Source organism: Podarcis bocagei (genome assembly GCF_964188305.1).
Source record: "Podarcis bocagei genome assembly, chromosome: 14".
In the NCBI taxonomy this organism is placed as follows: domain Eukaryota; kingdom Metazoa; phylum Chordata; class Lepidosauria; order Squamata; family Lacertidae; genus Podarcis; species Podarcis bocagei.
In genome coordinates, this window is record NC_138139.1 from 36,398,857 (window position 1) to 36,419,233 (window position 20,377).

Here is a 20,377-nt window from a genome sequence, read left to right on the forward strand (position 1 = left end):
ATGGATTGAAGTTGAATCCTGACAAGACAGAAGTACTGTTTTTGGGGGACAGGGGGCGGGCTGGTGTGGAGGACTCCCTGGTCCTGAATGGGGTAACTGTGCCCCTGAAGGACCAGGTGCGTAGCCTGGGAGTCATTTTGGACTCACAGCTGTCCATGGAGGCGCAGGTCAATTCTGTATCCAGGGCAGCTGTCTACCAACTCCACCTGGTACGCAGGCTGAGACCCTACCTGCCCGCTGACTGTCTGGCCAGAGTGGTGCATGCTCTAGTTATCTCCCGCTTGGACTACTGCAATGCGCTCTACGTGGGGCTACCTTTGAAGGTGACTCGGAAACTACAACTAATCCAGAATGCGGCAGCTAGACTGGTGACTGGGGGCGGCCGCCGAGACCACATAACACCGGTCTTGAAAGACCTACATTGGCTCCCAGTACGTTTCCGAGCACAATTCAAAGTGTTGGTGTTGACCTTTAAAGCCCTAAACGGCTTCGGCCCAGTATACCTGAAGGAGCGTCTCCACCCCCATCGTTCTGCCCGGACACTGAGGTCCAGCGCCGAGGGCCTTCTGGCGGTTCCCTCATTGCGAGAAGCGAAGCTACAGGGAACCAGGCAGAGGGCCTTTTCGGTGGTGGCGCCCGCCCTGTGGAATGCCCTCCCATCGGATGTCAAGGTGATGGACAACTACCTGACATTCAGAAAACATCTTAAGGCGGCCCTGTTCAGGGAAGCTTTTAATGTATGATATTTTAGTGTTTTTTGGTTTCTGTGGAAGCCGCCCAGAGTGGCTGGGGAAACCCAGCCAGATGGGCGGGGTACAAATAATAAATTATTATTATTATTATTATTATCTACTTGCACTTTGACATGCTTTCGAACTGCTAGGTTGGCAGGAGCAGGGACCGAGCAACGGGAGCTCACCCTGTCACAGGGATTCAAACCACCAACCTTCTGATTGGCAAGCCCTAGGCTCTGTGGACAAAATAGGGAACAATTGTAGTTTGCAGCAAAGGTAATGTGTGCTTGGGCAAAATGTTTGTTGAGTTCTCAGCTGGTTAAGCCAAGATTGGGGGCAGACAAATCTGTCAATATCATTTTCTTTCATCTTCTCATTTTTCCAGTCTTCAATTCAGTTCTTCACATTTGTGCAACAATATGCTCTTTTAAAAAAAACCACAAAAAATCACCAGCATTTTAGCATGCTCTTTTCACCCAAAACTGAAAATCCAACGTCTCACTCATGACAGCAGCAGCAGCACTCCAACCAAACTGAACATCTGAGTCCTACTTAGCTGGCAAGGCCACCTTCATTTAAAAGCCCCTAGACACCAACTGAATGTAGCCCAGGGGCTCCCTCTTGTGGGCAACATAGAGCACATCAGCTTAGCATGGCTTGGCAACATGGACCATGTACGGCGATCAGTGCTGTGAGCTTTAGTTCTGCCTGTTAACCAAGGACAGATCTTGGGTGGTTTTTTCTTTTTCTTTAGAAAAGAGAGTTTCTGGTCTTGTGTGCAAAATACTGGAGAATCTATCATACTTGCTCAACGCTTAGGGCCCAGTTTCTCCGTTGTGGGTAAACATACAAAACTGCCTTTTAATCAATCAGATCATTGGTCCATCTAGCTCAGTATTGTCTACACGGACTGGCAGAAGCTCTCCTGGGTTGCAGGCCATGGATCTCTCCCAGCCCTACCTGGAGATGCTGGGAGTTTCTGCATGCAAAGCCAGTGCTCTGCCACTGAGTTACACTCCTTCCTCACATCTGTGGTTATAACCTTTCCCTCACTTGGAACGTGCTTTCCTGGAGATTTGTTGATGCATGCAAACATACTGCCTCCAGGGGGCGCTCTCTGATCTCTGTCATGTTGAAAGCCTCACAAAGGCGATCAGCCCCGGTGTAGCAATCAAAGCTGAGGCAGCCTCACGCCCCTTGCCAGACAACTTGGGGAGCCCAACCCACTCTATTTTTAAACATCCCTGTGCTCTTCTCTGTCCATTCTTGGGGCCCAGCTATTCCTTCTATTGTTCCTCTCAGGGATGGGCCACTGGTGTCACAAGTACAATGCCACAAGTGTTATTTATTTTCTTTGCAAAACCAATTCCTTCTCCTGTTTGCAAGAGAGCCACGGGGCGAGTAGGCACACAAGGAGGCGATTGGCAAAAACCGGCTCCACCTTCAGCGGAGGAGAGGCTCAGAAATTGGGGGAGGCTTTGTCGAAACTGTTTGGGATCCAGCCCGGCCCCCAGGTGACTCTGGGTTCGAGGAGCTCAGCCGGCCCTCCCCCAACAAATCTGCTGAGATATTGGGCGTTGCGGCAGCTCCTGTCACAGCAAAAGGCTCGCCTCCTTTAGCCTTTGTTGTTTCTCAGCCAAGCATTTCATTTGAGAAGTACAGTAGTGTAAGGCAAGCAAATCCACAGGTGAGAAGGTGAAGTGGGCATTTGGTCCCGTAAAAAGAAAGGAAAGGCAAACCCCAAGACGGATGGGCAGGGGAAGCTGCAGGTTTGAGAGACGCCCATGCAGAGCATAGCTAAACTATGGAACTCGCCCCAGCAGGAGACAGTGAGAGCCACCAACTTGGAAGGCTTTAAAAGAAGATTGGACAAATTCATGGAGGAGAAGGCTGTCAGTAGCTGCTAGCCACTATGGCTATGCTCTGCCTTCACTTCTGGAGGCAATAGTGCTTCTGAATACCAGTTGCTATAAACCACGGAGGGTGGGGCAGTGCCGTTGTGCCCAGGGCCTGCTTGAAGGTTTCCTGCAAACATCTGGGTGGCCGGTGTGAGAACAGAACTGATTTAGCAGGCTCTTCTTATGTCCAAAGTGAACCCTGGAAGGTCCCCTCCATTGTCAGGGAGGCCCTGTAGGTTTCTGTTAGGCAGCCATTGTTGCAATCAACACTGCTTGGCTGAATCTAGCTGCCATTTTAATTACAGTGGTAAGCTGTACGCCGGCTCTCTCAGCCAATAAAGCGAGATGAGCGCCGCAACCCCAGAGTCGGCCACGACTGGATCTAATGCTCAGGGGTCCCTTTACCCCTTTACCTTTACTTTACCTACCTCGGGTTAAGAACTTAATTCGTTCTGGAGGTCTGTTCTTAACCTGAAACTGTTCTTAACCTGAGGTACCACTTTAGCTAATGGGGCTTCCCACCGCCGCTGCGCGATTTCTGTTCTCATCCTGAAACAAATTTCTTAACCTGAGGTACTACTTCTGGGTTAGCAGAGTCTGTAACCTTAAGTGTCTGTAACCCGAGGTACCATTGTACCCACAACACTCCAAAAGTGATGCTACATTAAAATACAAATAAAATTCAAGGGCACTTTGGGCCAGCCCTAAGCAGGGTTGAAGGGGCTATATTTACTTATTATTATTATTATTATTATTATTATTATTATTATTATTATTATTCCAAAAATGCACATTCCTTGTCAGACCTCATAGTGTCAAGGCAGTTTCTAGCTGTGATAATATTTGACATTTGATAGGCAAATATTGAGAGGCAAAGAGAATGTGATGCAATAAAAATAAGATATATCAAAAGCAAGCCGCAATGCCAATGGGTGAGCACCCTGCCTTTTCCACTATAAACATAAGAAGCGCCTGCTGGATCAGGCCAATGGCCCATCTACTCCAGCGTCCTGTTCTCACAGTGGCCAACTAGGTGCTTGTGGGGAAATGGCCAGCAGGATCTGAGCCCAGGAACACTCCCCACTCCTGTGGTTTCCAGGAAGGGATATGACTCAAGTATCTGTTGCCTTTTGCACCTTTTCACTCTGTTTTCTGATAGGGTTGCTGGATGTCAAAGGATAGCGGTGTTTTGGCTTACATTCCTTTCCTGTTCCCTGGGGTCTGCTCTGTCTGTTTCAGTCTGTGGATGGGAAACTTCAAGCCCCCTCACCCACAGTGTCAGATTCAGGGAAAGATCCCATCTCCAGGTCACAGCCAAGCACACCTCTTTGCAGAAGTCGTTCATTCAAACCAGTAGCAATTCATCAATCAGAGACCCACACATAGCATTCTAGGCCAGATCAGGTATGGCGAGCCATTCCCTCATGAGCAACCATCCAGGGGCCTCAAAATGCCTGGGAACTATAGTTTCCCAAGGGAGCTGAGAGCTGTTATTATGTCCCTCACAGAGCTAACAGTGAGTATATCACAAGCTCTCCATTGCTGGCCGAAGGCAACACCTGTTAATCTCTGAGCTATAATTCCCAGAGTTCCCTGGGAAGAGGGATTGCTAGTTCAACCATGATGGGAATTGCAGCTCTGTAACAAACTGCAGTTCCCATGATTCTTTGGGGTGGGAGCCATAACTGTTTAAAGCATGGGTTGGCAAACTCAGGCCCGTGGGCCAGATCAGGCCCAATTGCTTTCTAAATCCGGCCCACGGATGTTCCAGGAATCACTGCGTGGATTGCCAGTGTGTGGATCACCAGTGCGCACGTTCTTTCCCTCTCCCTCCTGCTCCCTCACACAGCGGCGGCGGCACCTCCCCCCCTCCTGGTTTCTCCCCACCCAGCCTAGAGGAGGAAGGGGCTGGGCTTTGTTGGTGCCAGCCCCTCTCCGGAGCCCTTTCGCATGCCTCTCATTGTCCCTCCACCGCTGCCAGCCCCTGCTGCTCACAAGACACAGGAGCCGCAATTGGCTGAGCACCCCTCTCGAGCAGCTGCCATTTAAAGTACCCCTCTCCCGAGCCCTTTCATGTGTCACTCATCATCCCTCGTTCATTTCCCCCCCAAAAAATATAGTGCGGCCCCCCACAAGGTCTGAGGGACAGTGGACCGGCCCCCTGCTGAAAAAGTCTGAGGACCCCTGGTTTAAGGGGCATTGCACTGTGTTAAATGCATAGTGCAGACACGAGACCTTACGTAGGTGCAGCAGGCTACATTCTAGCCAGGGAAAAGTCAGAGGGATCTCCCAACCCATTTCTCCATCCTCCATCCAGGCAGAGAAGAAGCACCATCCCAGTTCAAGGACACATTCCAGCCAGGCAAAAGCTCTCAAGGCGGGTGTGAATTAAGACCAGGGAAGGGTGTGGGCCGAGGAGAGGCTTGGAGAGCCAGAGTTGACCTCCTGACCTGAGGTTCCCTGCTCCTGGGCCTGATCCACCATACTTGGAAGGGCATTTGGAAGGAGCACTCAGCTTCATGAGTCTCAGGCCCGTGGGCCAGATCAATAACCAGGACATCTGAATGCATCTGACAGGGCAGCAGAGGTGGGTGCTGCCTCTACAGGCTTCGAGAGTGGGGGGGGGGCTTCAAGAGACTCTTTGGGGCCTGATGCTGTCACCCACAGATTCAAGCTCTGCTCTCAGGGATGGGCTGCAGATTCCAATCCATTGACAGAGAGAGAGAGAGAAAGAGAGAGAGAGAGAGATGCAACACACGGGAGGGTGTAACCCTCTACTTTCTTTAGAGATGGAATGAGGGAGGGGTGAAGGCAACTCGGCAGGGCAGGCCCAACCTGTTCCTGAAACCCCAGAGCTGGTTCGTCAAGGGAGAGGCTCTGCCAAGAGTGAAGGCTGGGAAAGTCAACGCTCAAAGGGAACCTGTGCTCTGTGGTCGGTGGCGGTTTCAGGTGTGCGAACACAGAAACGGCAGGCCCACAGACCTGCCCTGTCAGGAGGGCTTGCACCTGTACACCGACCAGAAGCCCAGGGAAAGACAGCGGCAACTCCCTCTCCTATAGCATAGCAATGCCATTGGAGAAAGGATCAGTCTAAAGCTCAGTCCCACTGTGGGGAAGTGGTTAGAGCAGGGGGAGAGAAGCCTCGTGTCCAGAGGCCAAATGCAGACCTCCAGGCTAGGGGCAACATATTATGCTGCTAGAAGCACAATGGGAAGTGCCATCTTGTCCTGCTCTGCTGCTTCCATTGCTGCCACCATTATTGCTGCTTCTCCACCCACCTCCTCAGCTGCTGGTGGAAAAGCAGTGCTGCCATCATTCCCAATTTTGGGCAAGGTCGCCCCTGATTTGAGTAGCTCTTGTCGATAGTGCATGAGATCTTGAACACTCTTGCAAGATCTTGTGCAAGTTTGGATGCGATTTCAGTCAAAATTGGCGCGAACACTGGCACTGCTTCTGTGCCGCCTTAGGGGCTTCTGCCGCCTGAGGCAGCTGCCTCAGTCTGCCTAATGGCAGAGCCAGCGCTGCTCCAGGTCTCTCTGGAGTTGAACAATGCATAGAATCATAGAACTGTGGCATTGGAAGGAACCATAAGCAGACCCTCCAAGTGCCCCTATTTTCTAGGGACAGTCCCAGATTTATAGAATCCGTCCCAATTTCTGATCTGATCCTGGAATGCCACACTTTTCCTTAGGATATCCCTAAGGAGAAATGTTGGAGGGTATGGAGTTATGTGCCCCCTGAACCAAGGAGATGAGTAACTATTCAGCCTTTAGAAGACACCTGAAGGCAGCTCTGCATAGGGACATTTTTTAATGTTTAATGTTCTATTATGTTTTTATATATGTTGGAAGCCACCCAGAGTGACTGGAGCAACCCAGTCAGATGACAAGCTAGAAGTTAATAAATAATAATAATAATAATTGAATAGGACATCTCTATTTTCATTGGAGAGTATGCATGAGCCTGGCTGCCGGATTAGGCCAAAGGCCCATCCAGTCTGCCCGTGGGAGTTCCTTCAATAAAGGGTGGGGACAAAAATGAAACAAGCAAACAAAGACGAGAAGAGGAGCCAGCATGTGCCGGAGTCTCAGCAGCCCATTTGTGCAGGCATTTAAAATCAGAGCATTGCACCAGGTCTTTAAATTTCTTCTGCTTCGGACAATGCGGCACCGGTTCTGCCCACATAGCCCAAGTGCCAGAAAGGTGATTCACACCCCTCTTGAGGGATGGGTGAAATGAGAATGCCATGCATACCTGTGTGTCACGTGAAGAAGGAACACCCTGGGCTAACCAAAAGTGGGGTTGGGGGGGGGAACAGGGCTTGGCGGGGCAGGACAGATTCCTCTTGTACTTTTGACCGCCGAGGAGGTTTCTATTTTGGCAAGAAGCTCAGCATTGGATTAATAAGGTGCTAACCTAACAAAGGGTCATCCTGCAAATGAACAATTTCCCCCTACTCATTGCTAGTTGTTTCTTTAACAGCAATGGGATGGGCAGCGATCCAGTTGGCAAAGCTGGGGGAATGCAGAACCAGCTGAATATGTGTCTGATAAAGCACAGAGCTCTTGTCTGCCAGAAAGGCTGGGTGGAGGCCCTCCTCTTTTGACACTCAGGGTTCTCTCTAAGCCCTGCTCAGAGTAAACTCATCGAAATTAATGTGCCGAAGTAAGTCTTGCCCTTTAACTTCAGTAGGTTTACTCTGGTTAGGACTAGCACTGGCAACAACCCTAAACATGCAGATTCAGGACACGTAAGTTGGCATATGCAAATGTGATGCAAATACCCGTCTCCTTTGGTTTCCTTTTTTGGTGATATGTTAAGTGCCGGCCCTCCTCCTTCTCCTGGTGGCAACCACTCAATTAGATCCCAGGACAGGGCAGGTTGTTCAGCAGGCTCCTCCATGTAGGCGGAAAGGTATTAAGAAGTAGGGGGGGAACACCCAAATTGTCAACAGCCAGCTGATATATAGCAGTTTGACTCGATGGGAGAAAATACCTGTAAGTGACACACAGCTTATTTATGGCTTCCTGTCGCACGTCAGGGCTTACGTTGCGTGACAAGCGATGCCTGTTCACCTGTGATGTCAAGAGGCCAGGCACACTGGTACCATGTTTTCCATGAACGCATGTCTTCTGGCGGCAGTCTGGTGGCAGTCAGTGGTACAAAGGGAACATCTGCATTTATTCCTCCACCCACTTTCCTCTCTGGCCCAGCCCATCCCTGGCACATGGCCCCTGGAAGGTTGCTCCAAAGGGAATGCAGCTCTTGAGTTGAAAAATGTCCTTACACCTGGGATAAGTGCACAAGTCTTGCTCACAAACGTTCCTTGAAAAATGCAAGGGGTTTGCCCTCCTGCAAACTGCATATCCAAGTGACATACGAACTAATTCCAGCTCATCCAATGATGTCCCCATCTCCGCAGTGATGTTGGCAAAGAGCCTGTTTCTGGCTCCTCTCACAGCAGGCAGTTTGCAGCTAAGGAGGACTTCTCCAAATTTCACACCCCAGCTAATGTCATAGTTGCTCAGAGGGGGCCATGATCCTCAGGATTTTTGTGTCATTTATCACGAACTTCTTTAACATAGCACCTTTGGCGTACTTTATAAAGTCACTTATGCCGAAACAAAACAGGACAGGTCTCTGCCCTGATGACCCTACATTTCCATAGCAAGGGAAACAACAAAGAGAAGGAAGGAAGTGTTGGCAGAGGCACTTAAATCATGCTGATGGAGTCCTGAGAGAAAAGAAACTGGCAATACTTTACTAGGTGAGCTGAGCAAAACCAGCACATAATAAGGGGAGAAATAAACAGAGAGGAGTTGTCTTTCTTACAAGGTTCAGGGCTAGTCCATAGCAGGAAGAGATACAGAGGAAAACTCACTCAGAACTAATCAGCCACTCAGAACTTGAATTACCTCAGTGGGGCCGATGTGGCTGGCTGTTGGGAACCACTTCTTAGTTGGCTGACTGTAAACAGAATTAACCCATTGGTTAGTAGCGGAATGATCCCTGGTGTTGTACTTCCAATAGGGAGAAGCTGGGATAAACCAGGGATAAATGTGGGCAAGTGTAGTCTTCCGCTCTGCTAGCAATGAGGACCAGAACCTCCATAAGGTAAGATGTAGTTTGAGCTTTGGGAGGGGGAGTTCTGAAAGAAGAAAGAGAGGTGGCCCCATCATGTGGGCATTCTGGAAGGACATTCCAGGCATACAGACTAACAGAGGATGGAGCCCTTTAAGGGACTAGGGGACTTGGGTGGCTGAGGGTGGTAGAGCTGGAGGATAGAGGGCCAGAGGTAGGAAATAATACTTACTTGGGAGCCAGTTCATTAAAAGCAATCTATGACTTTTATATCTGAGTGGGGTTGCCAACAGTTTTACTAGCCCGTGCTCCTCCACCTTTAGCAGCAGCTTCACCTGCAGATGTTAGCAGGCGATCGCATCCATCTCCCTGCCTGAAAGCTCCACCTGTCAATCTCTGCAGATAAAACTGCAGATTAAAACTGCACAGGAGCGAGCCAGCCTGATTCCCACCCCCATCAGTTGGCCACCCTATTTTCAAGGCAACACGATCCTTCCCTTCGAGCATCCCATGAACCTAAAGGACTTGATTAGTGTAATTGCTGCCACTTATTGCTGGGACACCAAAATTGGAGGGTGTTTGATTTTCTTTAATTACATCCGCTTTGCTCTCTCTCCTTGCCATAACCCTACAGTGCAGTCCCTGGGTGTCTAGTTGTTTGAGAGAGGTAGGAGAGGGAGGCTGTGTAATATTGCCTCCAGGGCTATACGCAAGCCGTTTGATGCTTGAGAAGATCCGCGTCAATTCATGGATCCAAATAGCCCAGAGGGATGTGGAAGGCTGCTGGGTGACAAGAGTCTTAGAACAGACCTCCCACACTGGGATGGGGAAGCTTGACATGTTTGTGTCTTTTAAGCATTCCAGGGAGCATGAAATACACCCGTCATTTAAATTTGGACTAGTTTTCTTGCATGCATAGAAAAAGAAGAACAACATAAAACACTAGAGGTGATAATTAACATAGCAAAGTTAGGATAATTGTGTTTTATCACCGATTACTAGAATTGTGAATGGTCTTTGTGCTGATTTGAGCAAACAGTTCAGCTTTAATTCAGGGGTGGGGATTCTCTGGCCTGGGGACTGGATGCAGCCCTCTCATCCTCTCTGTCTGGTCCTCTGGCTTCAGAACTTCCCAGCTACATCCCAACTGAGCCTCCTTTTCACCGGCTTGAATTTTCTGAGCTGGCTGAAATGTGCCCTTGGCTCATGATTCTTGTTTCATTGGATTGGGGGGAAAGAGATGCGCATGACCATGTGCAGAAATAAACAAACAACAACAACAACAACAAATTTTATTTATACCCCACCCTCCCCAGGCAAGACCGGGCTCAGGGCAGCTAACACCAGGTAAAAACAATGGATTAAAATGCAACTTAAAAACAAGATTAAGTACAACATTAAAATGCAGCCTCATTTCAGTAGAAACTCAAATCAAAAACTTTTAGGGGATGAAAACGTCAAATCTTCACCAACTATCCAGACTGGTCCTGCGTGGGCCAGAAAAAAGCCAGGGAAGTCCCCAAATAGGGGTTCCATCACAGAAGGAAAAGGAAAGAGGGGGAGGGGATCAAGTTGATTCCAAGCCAAAGGCCAGGTGGAAGAACTCTGTCTTACAGGCCCTGCGGAAAGAAATCAGATCCTACTAGCCTACTGTGCAAAGGTGGCATGTATATTAATTGCCCTACGCACTTTTGCTCTCCCACCACTATCACTGGCATGTGAGCCCCAAGAAGGTTGCTGAGAATGGAATGTGGCTCTCATGCATGCAGCCAGCTCCTGGGGGCTGAGGTCCCTTCACCCCCCCCCTCCGCCGCAATATTTTTTTTGAGAAGGCCAGATCCACACACACCCCAAAAAAGTTGATGGGCATTGCTATTCAAATGGTGAATGGGTGCCACGTCAAGTGATTGATTATACAAGGGAGGATTTACCTGCCCCCCCATATTTTATTCAAGTTAGCACCCCTGCCCCCATGCAAAACAGGGTATCCTACCCCTGCTTTAACTGAATTTTCACAGATGCACTTCATGGCTAAATGGCTTCACTTATTAATATTTTATTTCTTTGATTTACATACAAAATATTTTATACCACCCTTTCAACTGCCTATATACCACTCAGGGAGGCTTTCAACAATTTGAAATAACAAAGCAATAATAGGCATTAAGCTACAATGAACAGAACAATCAACATATATCTTTTTATATTGCTGTAATGTGCCCCGGGACCTTTTGGTGAAGGGTGGGTAATAATAATAATGAGCAAGTTTTAAAATCTTTATATGAAGATTTCTGTCTAATAAATTTTCCTTCCGTGTCCAGATATACGTCTGTTTGTCTGTCTAAGCTAGATACGTTGTCCATTTTTTGAACCAGACTCTAGTCCACAAATTATATCAATTTTTTGGGGAATTGCAGGTGGATGGAATACTGTTTTGCTCATGTCCAGATTTTAGGCTTCCCATTGGGGTATCTAGTCAATCACTGTGAGAAGAGGATGCTGGACTAGATGGGCTACTGGCCTGATCCAGCGGGCTCATATTACAGTCCTAAAAGTCTATGAAATCATTCCATGGTCTGAACATAAGCAAGGCTACCACCTTGCTGAAGCTTAGGTGCTCTGGGTCTGGTCATGCAGGCTGGGAGCTGTAATGCAAAACATCTGGGGAGCACCTGGTTGGCGAAGCCAGTCTTTGGAGAGGCCTGAATTCTTTTTGGCTGCAAATGTCAATGCATTGAAAGAATTTTCTGTTCACCTCTCAAGATTAGAGCAGAGAGGGAGAGGCCTGAGAAAAGGGGTGGAGGAGGGAGGGAGAGAGAGAGAGAGAGACGATGCTATGTATGAGCAAACCATGTCATGTTTCTGGGTTTACAGTTTGAATGTACAGCCAGACGGTGGTGGGTAGAGGGGATCTGCAGCTCTGCTTTTGCCAGAGGGCATTATCCATGTGCTTCAGGGGAAGTAGTGGCAAGCAGAAGCTGCTATTGAGTAGGTGCAAAGCAGAAGGGAACCTAAGATCGTAGGAAGCTGCATAGGCATTGCTGCTGCCCACCAAGTGGTGTGCCTTCCCATTTTCCTGGACCAGGAAGCATTAAAGACTACAAAGCCATAATGCAGTGCAACATAGCAATCTGCCTTATACTGAGTCAGGCTGTTGGTCCATATAGCTCAATATTGTCTGCGCTACCTAGTGGTGGCTCCTGAAGGCCCTACCTGCAGGGCTTGAACCTGGGACCTTCTGCATGCAAAGCGGGTGCTCTACCACTGAGCTATGCCCCCAGCCAACAAAGACACAGCCTCTCAGACCAGTGCCTCTCTTGAGAACACTTTCAACACAAAAAGTCTCTTTCTCCCCACCCCCACCTGCCCTCCCCTCCTGGGAAGCAGCTATTTCAGACAATATTTACAGATAGTAGAGAGAACAGAATTCAGGGCTGGGCAGGAGAAGGGCGTGAGATGCATTTCAAGAGAGAGAGAGAGAGAGAGAGAGAGAGAGAGAGGCAGAGGGTGCCAAGAAAATTAATTGCATAAGATGCTTTCTCTCTGCCTGGCCCCTCCCAGCCTCCTGCAGCTCCCACAAGTTATGGTAGAAAACCACTTTTAGATCAACAAGTGCCGCACTGCTGGAGTCACCTGCAAAGAATCTGCTCACAGAGATGCCACAGGAGGAGACTGTCAGCGTGGCTGCCAACTTCACACTGGTCCAGCCAGTAAAGGCTTTTATGTTGTTAAGCCACCAACTTACTAGTCAGGTTTGGAAAAGCCACTGAACACATCAAGAGGGGGGGGGGTTTGTTTTTAATGTAACCACAACAAATGCTTTCCAAATATTTATTGATTTATTTGTTTGGCAAGACTTAGACACTGCTTAATTGTAAAAAAAACAAAAACAAAACTCCAATGCACACATTTTTTTTTGCAAGAAAATTCTCCTAATATAATGCGTTTTCAATGTTGTTTTCTTTCAGTTTCTATTTTTTTCAATCTTAAATTCAGTTCTCCCCATTTCTGCAGCAGTTCCCATTTCATTCTGAATCCTTGTGAAAATTCACCAGCATTTTAACATGACTTTCTCTTAATAAACAAATTTCTGTGTGCATTTAACTAATGTAAACATTTCTGCATGCAGCTTCTCCTAATACAATGCATTTTTGTATATTTATGCACACTGTCCTCCTAATACATGCAATTTTTGCAAATAGCTGTTTGTTTGGAGAACTACAGGGCAAAATTCATATACTTGCCAATTTCGGAGGGTGGCTGGGTTTCACTTGTCATATCGCTTCAAAAAGTGTGAATTTGATAGATTCGCCTTTAAACGCGAACTGAATTGAATTTCTCCCTCCATCTGTACTCAGGAGAAGACAGAATGGGGCTTGATGCACCAAGATTGCAAATGAGAATAAGCCACTTTCATTATTTACTGGATCTCTGAGCATGACCGAGAAATCAGTGCAGTGAAATGCAGGTGTGAAATCTGGCAAGTCAGGACAACTCGGAAGATTAACTGGAGGGCCTTGGAAATCTTGGCACTGCCTATTGCCTTCCTGCTTTGTTAGAATTCTCTTGAGGCTTGTTCCATCTTGTTCCCATCTCCTCCCCTGCTTCCCAACCCCACAGGCCTTTTGTTTGTGTGTGTGTCTCCCCACACACTCTAGAACTGATGCCATTGTTGGCTTCAAACAAGACTCCCTGACAACTATGGAGTCCTAGACCATATTCACCTTCCCAGTTACTAAGCACACACTGAATTTCCCATGCTGCCTTTTTAAAAATCACATGACATTATCCAAAATGTATATGTATCCTGTATTTTCATTATAAAATATCGCCATTGGTCACATGGAAGCACTGTGTGATGCTTCAAACACTCACAACCTCTCCCAAATAATGCTGGGAACTACAGTGGTACCTCGGGTTACATATGGTTCAGGTTACATACGCTTCAGGTTACACACTCCGCTAACCCAGAAATAGTTCTTCAGGTTAAGAACTTTGCTTCAGGATAAAAACAGAAATCGGGCTCCGGTGGCGCGGCAGCAGCAGGAGGCCCCATTAACTAAAGTGGTGCTTCAGGTTAAGAACAGTTTCAGGTTAAGAATGGACCTCTGGAATGAATTAAGTACTTAACCAGAGGTACCACTGTATTGTTTGTTGACTATATTCATTATCGCAAATGCACATAAATAGCAGGATGCATGGAAGGGCAGCCGTGGTACAGGCCCTTTCTTTAAAATATAAATAGGAGCGGAGTGGCTGGGAAGGAGCGTATTTGCACATCAGCTCTTATTTTGATTAACCCTGTTGTCGTGAAATTGCACACTGAATTTCAGCACAGAGCTGGATGAAAGACCAGCTTCGGGCGTTGCGCCAAGGTGGTTTTTAAAATGATGAATTGATAGGAGCGATAAACAAGATGACATAATTAGAGTGCAGGATCAGGAGCCAGCACTCAACACAAGCCGGGGAGAATTCACAGGTCTCTCCTAAAAGCTCCAGAGAGAAGTTAAAATCAACAGACTGAGCCTGGGCACGAATATTTTAAAAAGAGAGAGGTGGCTGTAGGTTTTCTCAACATTATATCCTTTGGCAGGGCATACATACTCCACCAACCTCAAGAGAACACAAGAATAGCCTTGCTAGATCAGGCCAGAGGCCTATCTAGTCCAGTATCCTGGCCTCAAAGAGGCCAGCTAGATGAGACCTCAGTGCAACAGTGCTCTACACACTTATGATTCCTAGCAACTGGTATTCAGAGGCATGTTTCCTCCTGTGGGAGTGAGTTCCATAGTTTATCTGTGCACTGCACGAAGAAGTACTTTATCTGTCCTGAACCTTCCAACGTTCACCTTTGATGGATGTCCGTAATTTCCAGTCTTGTGTGAGAGGGAAAGGAAAACTTTGCACTTTCTCCATGCAACTCACAAGACTAAGTTGAGGGTCTAAAATGGTGATGATGAATGATATCCAGGTGAGCAGATAGAGAAATCTTAGGGTGGGTACAGGTGCAGACATTACAGACTTACCCTTCATGAATTTGTCTAAGACTGTGTACATGCTTCTTTTTCCTCTGCATCCATTGCGCTCCCAACACTGGTTTGGGAAGTGGTGTGCACATGGCATTAGCCATAGTCCATATCCATCCTTTATCTATCCTGTTGTTTCTTATGTAATACCGGGTTTCGATGCACCCCTGCCAAACCACCTTCAATCTGAATTGAGAAATAGAACAACCTAGCTGCATTTTGTAATATGTGCACAGCCCTGGTCCTCTTTCAAAGCTATCTAAGTTGGTGGCCATCACTAGCCATCAATAGGTCTTGTGGGAGCAAATTCCATAGTTTAACTTCTTTTGTCTATCTTGAATCTTCCAACATTCCATTTCATGGAATGTTCCTGAGTTCTAGTATGATGAGAGAGGAAGACCCTCCCTGCCCACTTCCTTCACACCATGCAAGTGATCTCCATTTTGCTTAATTTTGAAGAACAATGGTGAGGCTACTTTCCTGCTCCCCTGTTTTCCTGATCTATGTAGCCCTCTTCAGGGTACTATTAGCTCACTTGGAGGGTAGCAGTTCTGTGCTGAGGTTCAGCATTGGAACTCCTAATTAGTTTTTTCAAAAATACCACCTGGAGAGCCAGTCATAGATCTCCGATGCTGCCATATCTGGTTGTCCTTCAGATATTTATTTTTGAGGGACTTGGGCAAGGTGGTTATGTGTTCTATTTTAAAGCACTCGTGTAGTGGCCAATTCAGAAGTACGGAGTTCCTTCATGATAGTCATAGCCATGGCTCCTTATAGCCACACCCCTGTATAAAATTATACAACCTTCTAAGATTATACAGTAATCTTATAATTATATAATAATTATAATTACAGATGCATTGCAATGATCGATGCAGATTTCCATGTTGCCCTTCAGCTACATCTACTGTTTACAGTGCACATACATGAGCAAATTCTCCAATATCCAATTGGCGTTCTCCAGTATCTTCTTCTGGAGTGATGTTAGTTTTGTTTCCATTGAAGTTTCATTGCATATAACAGAATTTGCTCACTATTATCATGAAACTGAACAACCTTCTCTTGAAACTGAAGCCAATTCTCAGTGGTTGACTCACCTCCTTTCACTCTGATAGGCTAAAGCACAAAGGGTGAGGAGACTTCTCAGTGCCTAAAAAGCTCTCCCTTCAAGCCAATTGGGCATCTCTGAGGCACTGGAAACATGGACCCCATTGCAGAAACTGTAATGAGTTGTTGACCCTCTGCAACCCTGAACCGCTACATCAATGCTTTAAAGAGAACAATTTGAACAGATATCAGAAGACAGTCGTCTGTTTGAAGATATCCTCTGTTTGAAAAGCTGTCTGGTCTAAGCCATGTTTAAAGATAACAAATCCTATGATGGAAGAGCAGAGGGCTTGAAGTAGCCCATGCACAGTTTATTTTTTTGACAATGTGTAAGTCTTTGTACTGGGGATGCAGGTGGCGCTGTGGGTTAAACCACAGAGCCTAGGACTTGCCAATCAGAAGGTCGGCGGTTCGAATCCCTGCGACGGGGTGAGCTCCCGTTGCTCGGTCCCTGCTTCTGCTAATCTAGCAGTTTGAAAGCACATCAAAATGCAAGTAGATAAATAGGTACCGCTCCGGCGGGAAAGTAAACGGTGTTTCCATGCGCTGCTCTGGTTTGCTTACTCATGCTGGCCACATGACCCGGAAGCTGTCTGCAGACAAACGCCGGCTCCCTCGGCTAATAAAGCGAGATGAGCGCTGCAACCCCAGAGTCGGTCACGACTGGACCTAATGGTCAGAGGTCCCTTTACCTTTACTATGTGTATTGCTTAGGTAGAGAACTTTAAAGCAGTGATAGGCAGAAGCTGGATCTACTGGTGGATCTTTGGTTATTTTACTGGCAAGGATTTCTGTATCCTAATTGTTTCGAAGCGGCAACCACAAAATCACCCACACCAAAAATTATACTGCTGAAAAGGAGACAGCTTGCAGCTGGGGTCGGTGGGGAATCAGCAACCAGGTGTGGATTTTTGTGTGGCAAGATTGTGAGCTCTTGTTCAGTTCTGGTACTCGTAACAATCATTTATTGGACTCAGATTTTCCCCCCAGTGTGTTATAACTTTTGCACCAAGCTCTAGCTGGTGGATCTCACTTTCTAATACAAAACAAAGTAGACCCTACAAGTTTCACCACTGCTGCTACAAGGGATGTAAGTGCACATTAACACATTTGTAGACATGTCTATCTCCAAGACAAAAAACAGAGAGAAAATGTGGACAGTATTTTACCATGATGGACAGGAGCCAAAAAACAGAGAGTGTTTCTGGTTAACAGGGACAGTTGGAGCATATGGCATGGCTGGAATCCTCTTTAGGCAAGTTGGTGTAGTGGTTAGAGTGTCAGACTAGGGGGCCACACCATAAAGATCCACACCATAAAGTACATTCAACACACATTTAAAGCACATAGTTCCCCCCCCAGGAAGCATGAACATTGTAGTTTCTTTCTCAGAGATCGACAACTCACAGTGACCTTCACAATCAACAGTTCCCAGAATTTCCTGGGGGATGTAATGTACTTTAAATGTGCCTTGGATTGCTTCAAAGGTATAGTGTGGGTCTGCCCTAGAAGCTGGAAGACTCAGGTTCAAATCCTCGCCCAGCCATGTACCTTTCTGGATGTTAAGGGCTTTCCTCACTCTCTCTGCCTAACCCACCTCACAGGGTTGTTATGAGGAAAAAGTGAGGGTGGGGAAGAGAACTATGCATTCTGCTTTGAGTTCCTGGGAGGAAAGGCAGTAAATAAATGCAATGAGTCAATAAAATATTTGTTTCCTGAACAGCAGATGCCCTTTTAAAAGGAAGTATTTGGACCCGGACAGGCTCAGAATCAAGGGTTTGGAAGTGGGGTTTTTCCTCCTCGGCTACATTTACATGGTGTGACCTCAGACAGCCGAGGCCTCTGATCCTTGAGGTCCCAAACTGGGGGACGTTGGTCATATCCCTTCTTCATAAGTGACAAGACCAAAGATGAGGTGGTGGGTGGGCTGTTAATTATTGCTCTATCGAGGTTGGAGTTACGCCTTGATGAGAAAGAACATGCTCACCAAACCAGTTTATTCAAAGGTGTGCTTTCAAAGTCACACCTGCCCTGTCACTGATGAGTAGAGAGAGGGAGCAGAAATACTACCTAGGCCTAACAGGGATGTTGCCTAGCAACCAAATGGGCCTTCTCCTGTAACTTCCTCCTGAGGTCTGGTGCAACCTGTGTACTTCTGTATCCACCCCAAGAGGAAAGGGCTGGATTAACCTCTACAGGGACAGGAAAAGGCTCTCAAAAACAAGGGCTGTTCCCATCGCTTGGCCCAGCCTTCAAGGGCATTCCAGCCTGCCCCAGGCAAAGCCCAAATTGTGAGGTGCTGATACTACAGCCTGCCTTCACTGATCACCTGACCACCCTTATTCCTGCTCAGGTCCACATATGGCTATCTTTACTAAATGGGGAGAAATGTGTGCTCTGCATGTGGTCAGAGGCACTCTAGTTGCTCTTGTGTGCAGTGGCTTGAGTTTTGAGCTTGGACTGGGACAAAGTTCCCAGCTCAGCCACAGATCTCACTGGATGGGCTTGGGCAAGCCGCTACCTCTCGACCCAGCCAACCTAACAGGGTTGTTGTGAAGATAAAATCAAGTAATGCCTTGTACTCTGCACTTGACAGAATGGTAGGGTATTTTGCCAACTCATATTAATGTGATAAGAGGCATCCATTTAATGCATGGCTGAGTACAGGCATAAAAAGGGGGGGAGCTCTGGGGCTAAAATTAAGCCCTATCTAAAGTAACTAGATTCAAAAGCAGATATGGCTCCTTTATTTTTTACAGTTGCCTAGACAGGGAATGTTTGCCAGTGAAGCTTGTCATGCAAAACTTAGAAGAGCTACAGTCGCTGGAATTCCCTCCACGATACAGATAGGGCTGCCATCTGATTAGGGGGGTAAAACCAGCCTGATCTGCTCTTTGTGGCCTGAAAGGCCATTTGATCCACTGAAATCAACAGGAGAAGCTTTTCAAGGCATGAAGGAACTAAACATTATCACCAGCTAATGCCTACTGATCAAACTGTCCTTAAGGCAGTTTCAACGTTGCCAGCCATAAAAACAAAACAAAACAAAACACTACTCCCCTCTCCTCCTCATCCTCGGCCTTTAACAGCAGCCTTGGGTGCATGAATTTAACTGGTGAGGTTTTCCCCCAGCCGCTTATTTTCCTGTTAGGTGAAAAAGCTTCACCTGGTGAACTTATACCTGCTGAGCTGCTGTTAAAGTCAAAGGAGAAAGGGCTGAATGGGAAGTATCTTGCAACCCTCGTACACTGCCAGTGACAGAAAGATGTGCTAGTCATAGGCAGTCATAGCAACAACTGCTCCCGGCAGAGGCTGACGAGGAAATAATGGCCTAGACTGGCTCCGCCTGGGCCCATGACATGTGTGTGGTAGGTAAGCACCACCTCCAGGGGAGGAGGTAACTCCCAGTTCGCTTGGCCTGGGAGAGTTGCAGTTCCTTTGGCAGAAGTGCCAGAGAAGCAGGACTTGAGGTAGCCGCAGAGTTGCTCTTTCTCTCTCCCTCTCTCCGTTCAGCAACTTTTCTAAAACTGCAGGATCTAGCATCAAAAACAGACACCAGCAGCCTTTCACCAGGGGGAACAACAAGAGCTGTGTGACAGAGCCTTGCCGGTTCATTCGTTTTAATTTTATTTTCTTTGGACTTCCACTGGAACGAGATTCCGTCGGCACTTGCTGAACCCTGGGGTTAACATTATGCATTCCCTGTTCAAGAAGAGAAACAAAGGGAAGTACAGCCCGACAGTGCAGAAGAAAAGGTGAGCGTTGCACTCTGTTTACACATGTCGTTTGACATACGGATCCTGCTCCTGACGAGGCAGCTTGTGGGGAGGAACAAGCAGGTGTGAGCCGTGCCTGTACAGTTTCAGATCTCCAGGGCAGCCCTGGAGCTGTCGCCTAGATTCTCCAGGGCTGTATGTAGCTCAGTGGCAAAGAATCTGCTTTGCATTCAGAATGTCCCAGGTTCAATTCCTGGCATCTCCAGGTAGGGCTGGGAAAGTCTCGCTGCCTGAAAACTTGGAGAGCCACTGCCAGGAAGTGTAGACAATATTGAGCTTGATGGACCAAGAGGAGAGACAGAAGGGCCATATCTTAGTGGTACAGCATCTGCTTTGCATGTTGAAGGTCTCCAGAAAGGGCTTGGAAAGGCTCCCCAACAGAAATTCTGCAGAGCTGCTGCTGGTGGTCAGTGTAGAGAATATTGAGCTATAGATGGACCAATGGTCTGATTAAGTATAAGGCAGATTCCTATGTTCCTATCCGGACTTTCTACAGTACATACCTCTATGCTGTGATCCAGTGTGACAGGAGCATCATTTTGCTAACAGCTTTCTTGGCATATATCCACTTCATTTCTGTTTTAAAATGAAACATGTGCAGAATCCAGCCTGCCACTAAGATGCACCCTGTGCCCAGTTTACCTTCACTACTGCCACCCCAAATCCGGTACCTGGGTAGGTGGATTAACGAGCATAGCTGTCAACTTTTCCCTTTTCTTGCGAGGAATCCTATTTGGAATAAGGGAATTTCCCTT

At 47.3% G+C, this 20,377-nt stretch overlaps 1 protein-coding gene across 2 annotated transcripts in view; it reads left to right on the forward strand.

Moving 5' to 3' along the window:
• Window positions 1–19,267: 19,267 nt before the first annotated feature.
• PPL (periplakin) overlaps window positions 19,268–20,377 on the forward strand; it is a 48,871-nt gene continuing 47,761 nt past the window's right edge. For both annotated transcript variants that reach the window (XM_081170401.1, XM_081170402.1), the window contains exon 1: window positions 19,268–19,601. In XM_081170401.1, the coding sequence (XP_081026527.1) occupies window positions 19,540–19,601 (62 nt within the window). In that variant the 5' untranslated portion in view covers window positions 19,268–19,539. The remainder of the gene's footprint in view (window positions 19,602–20,377) is intronic.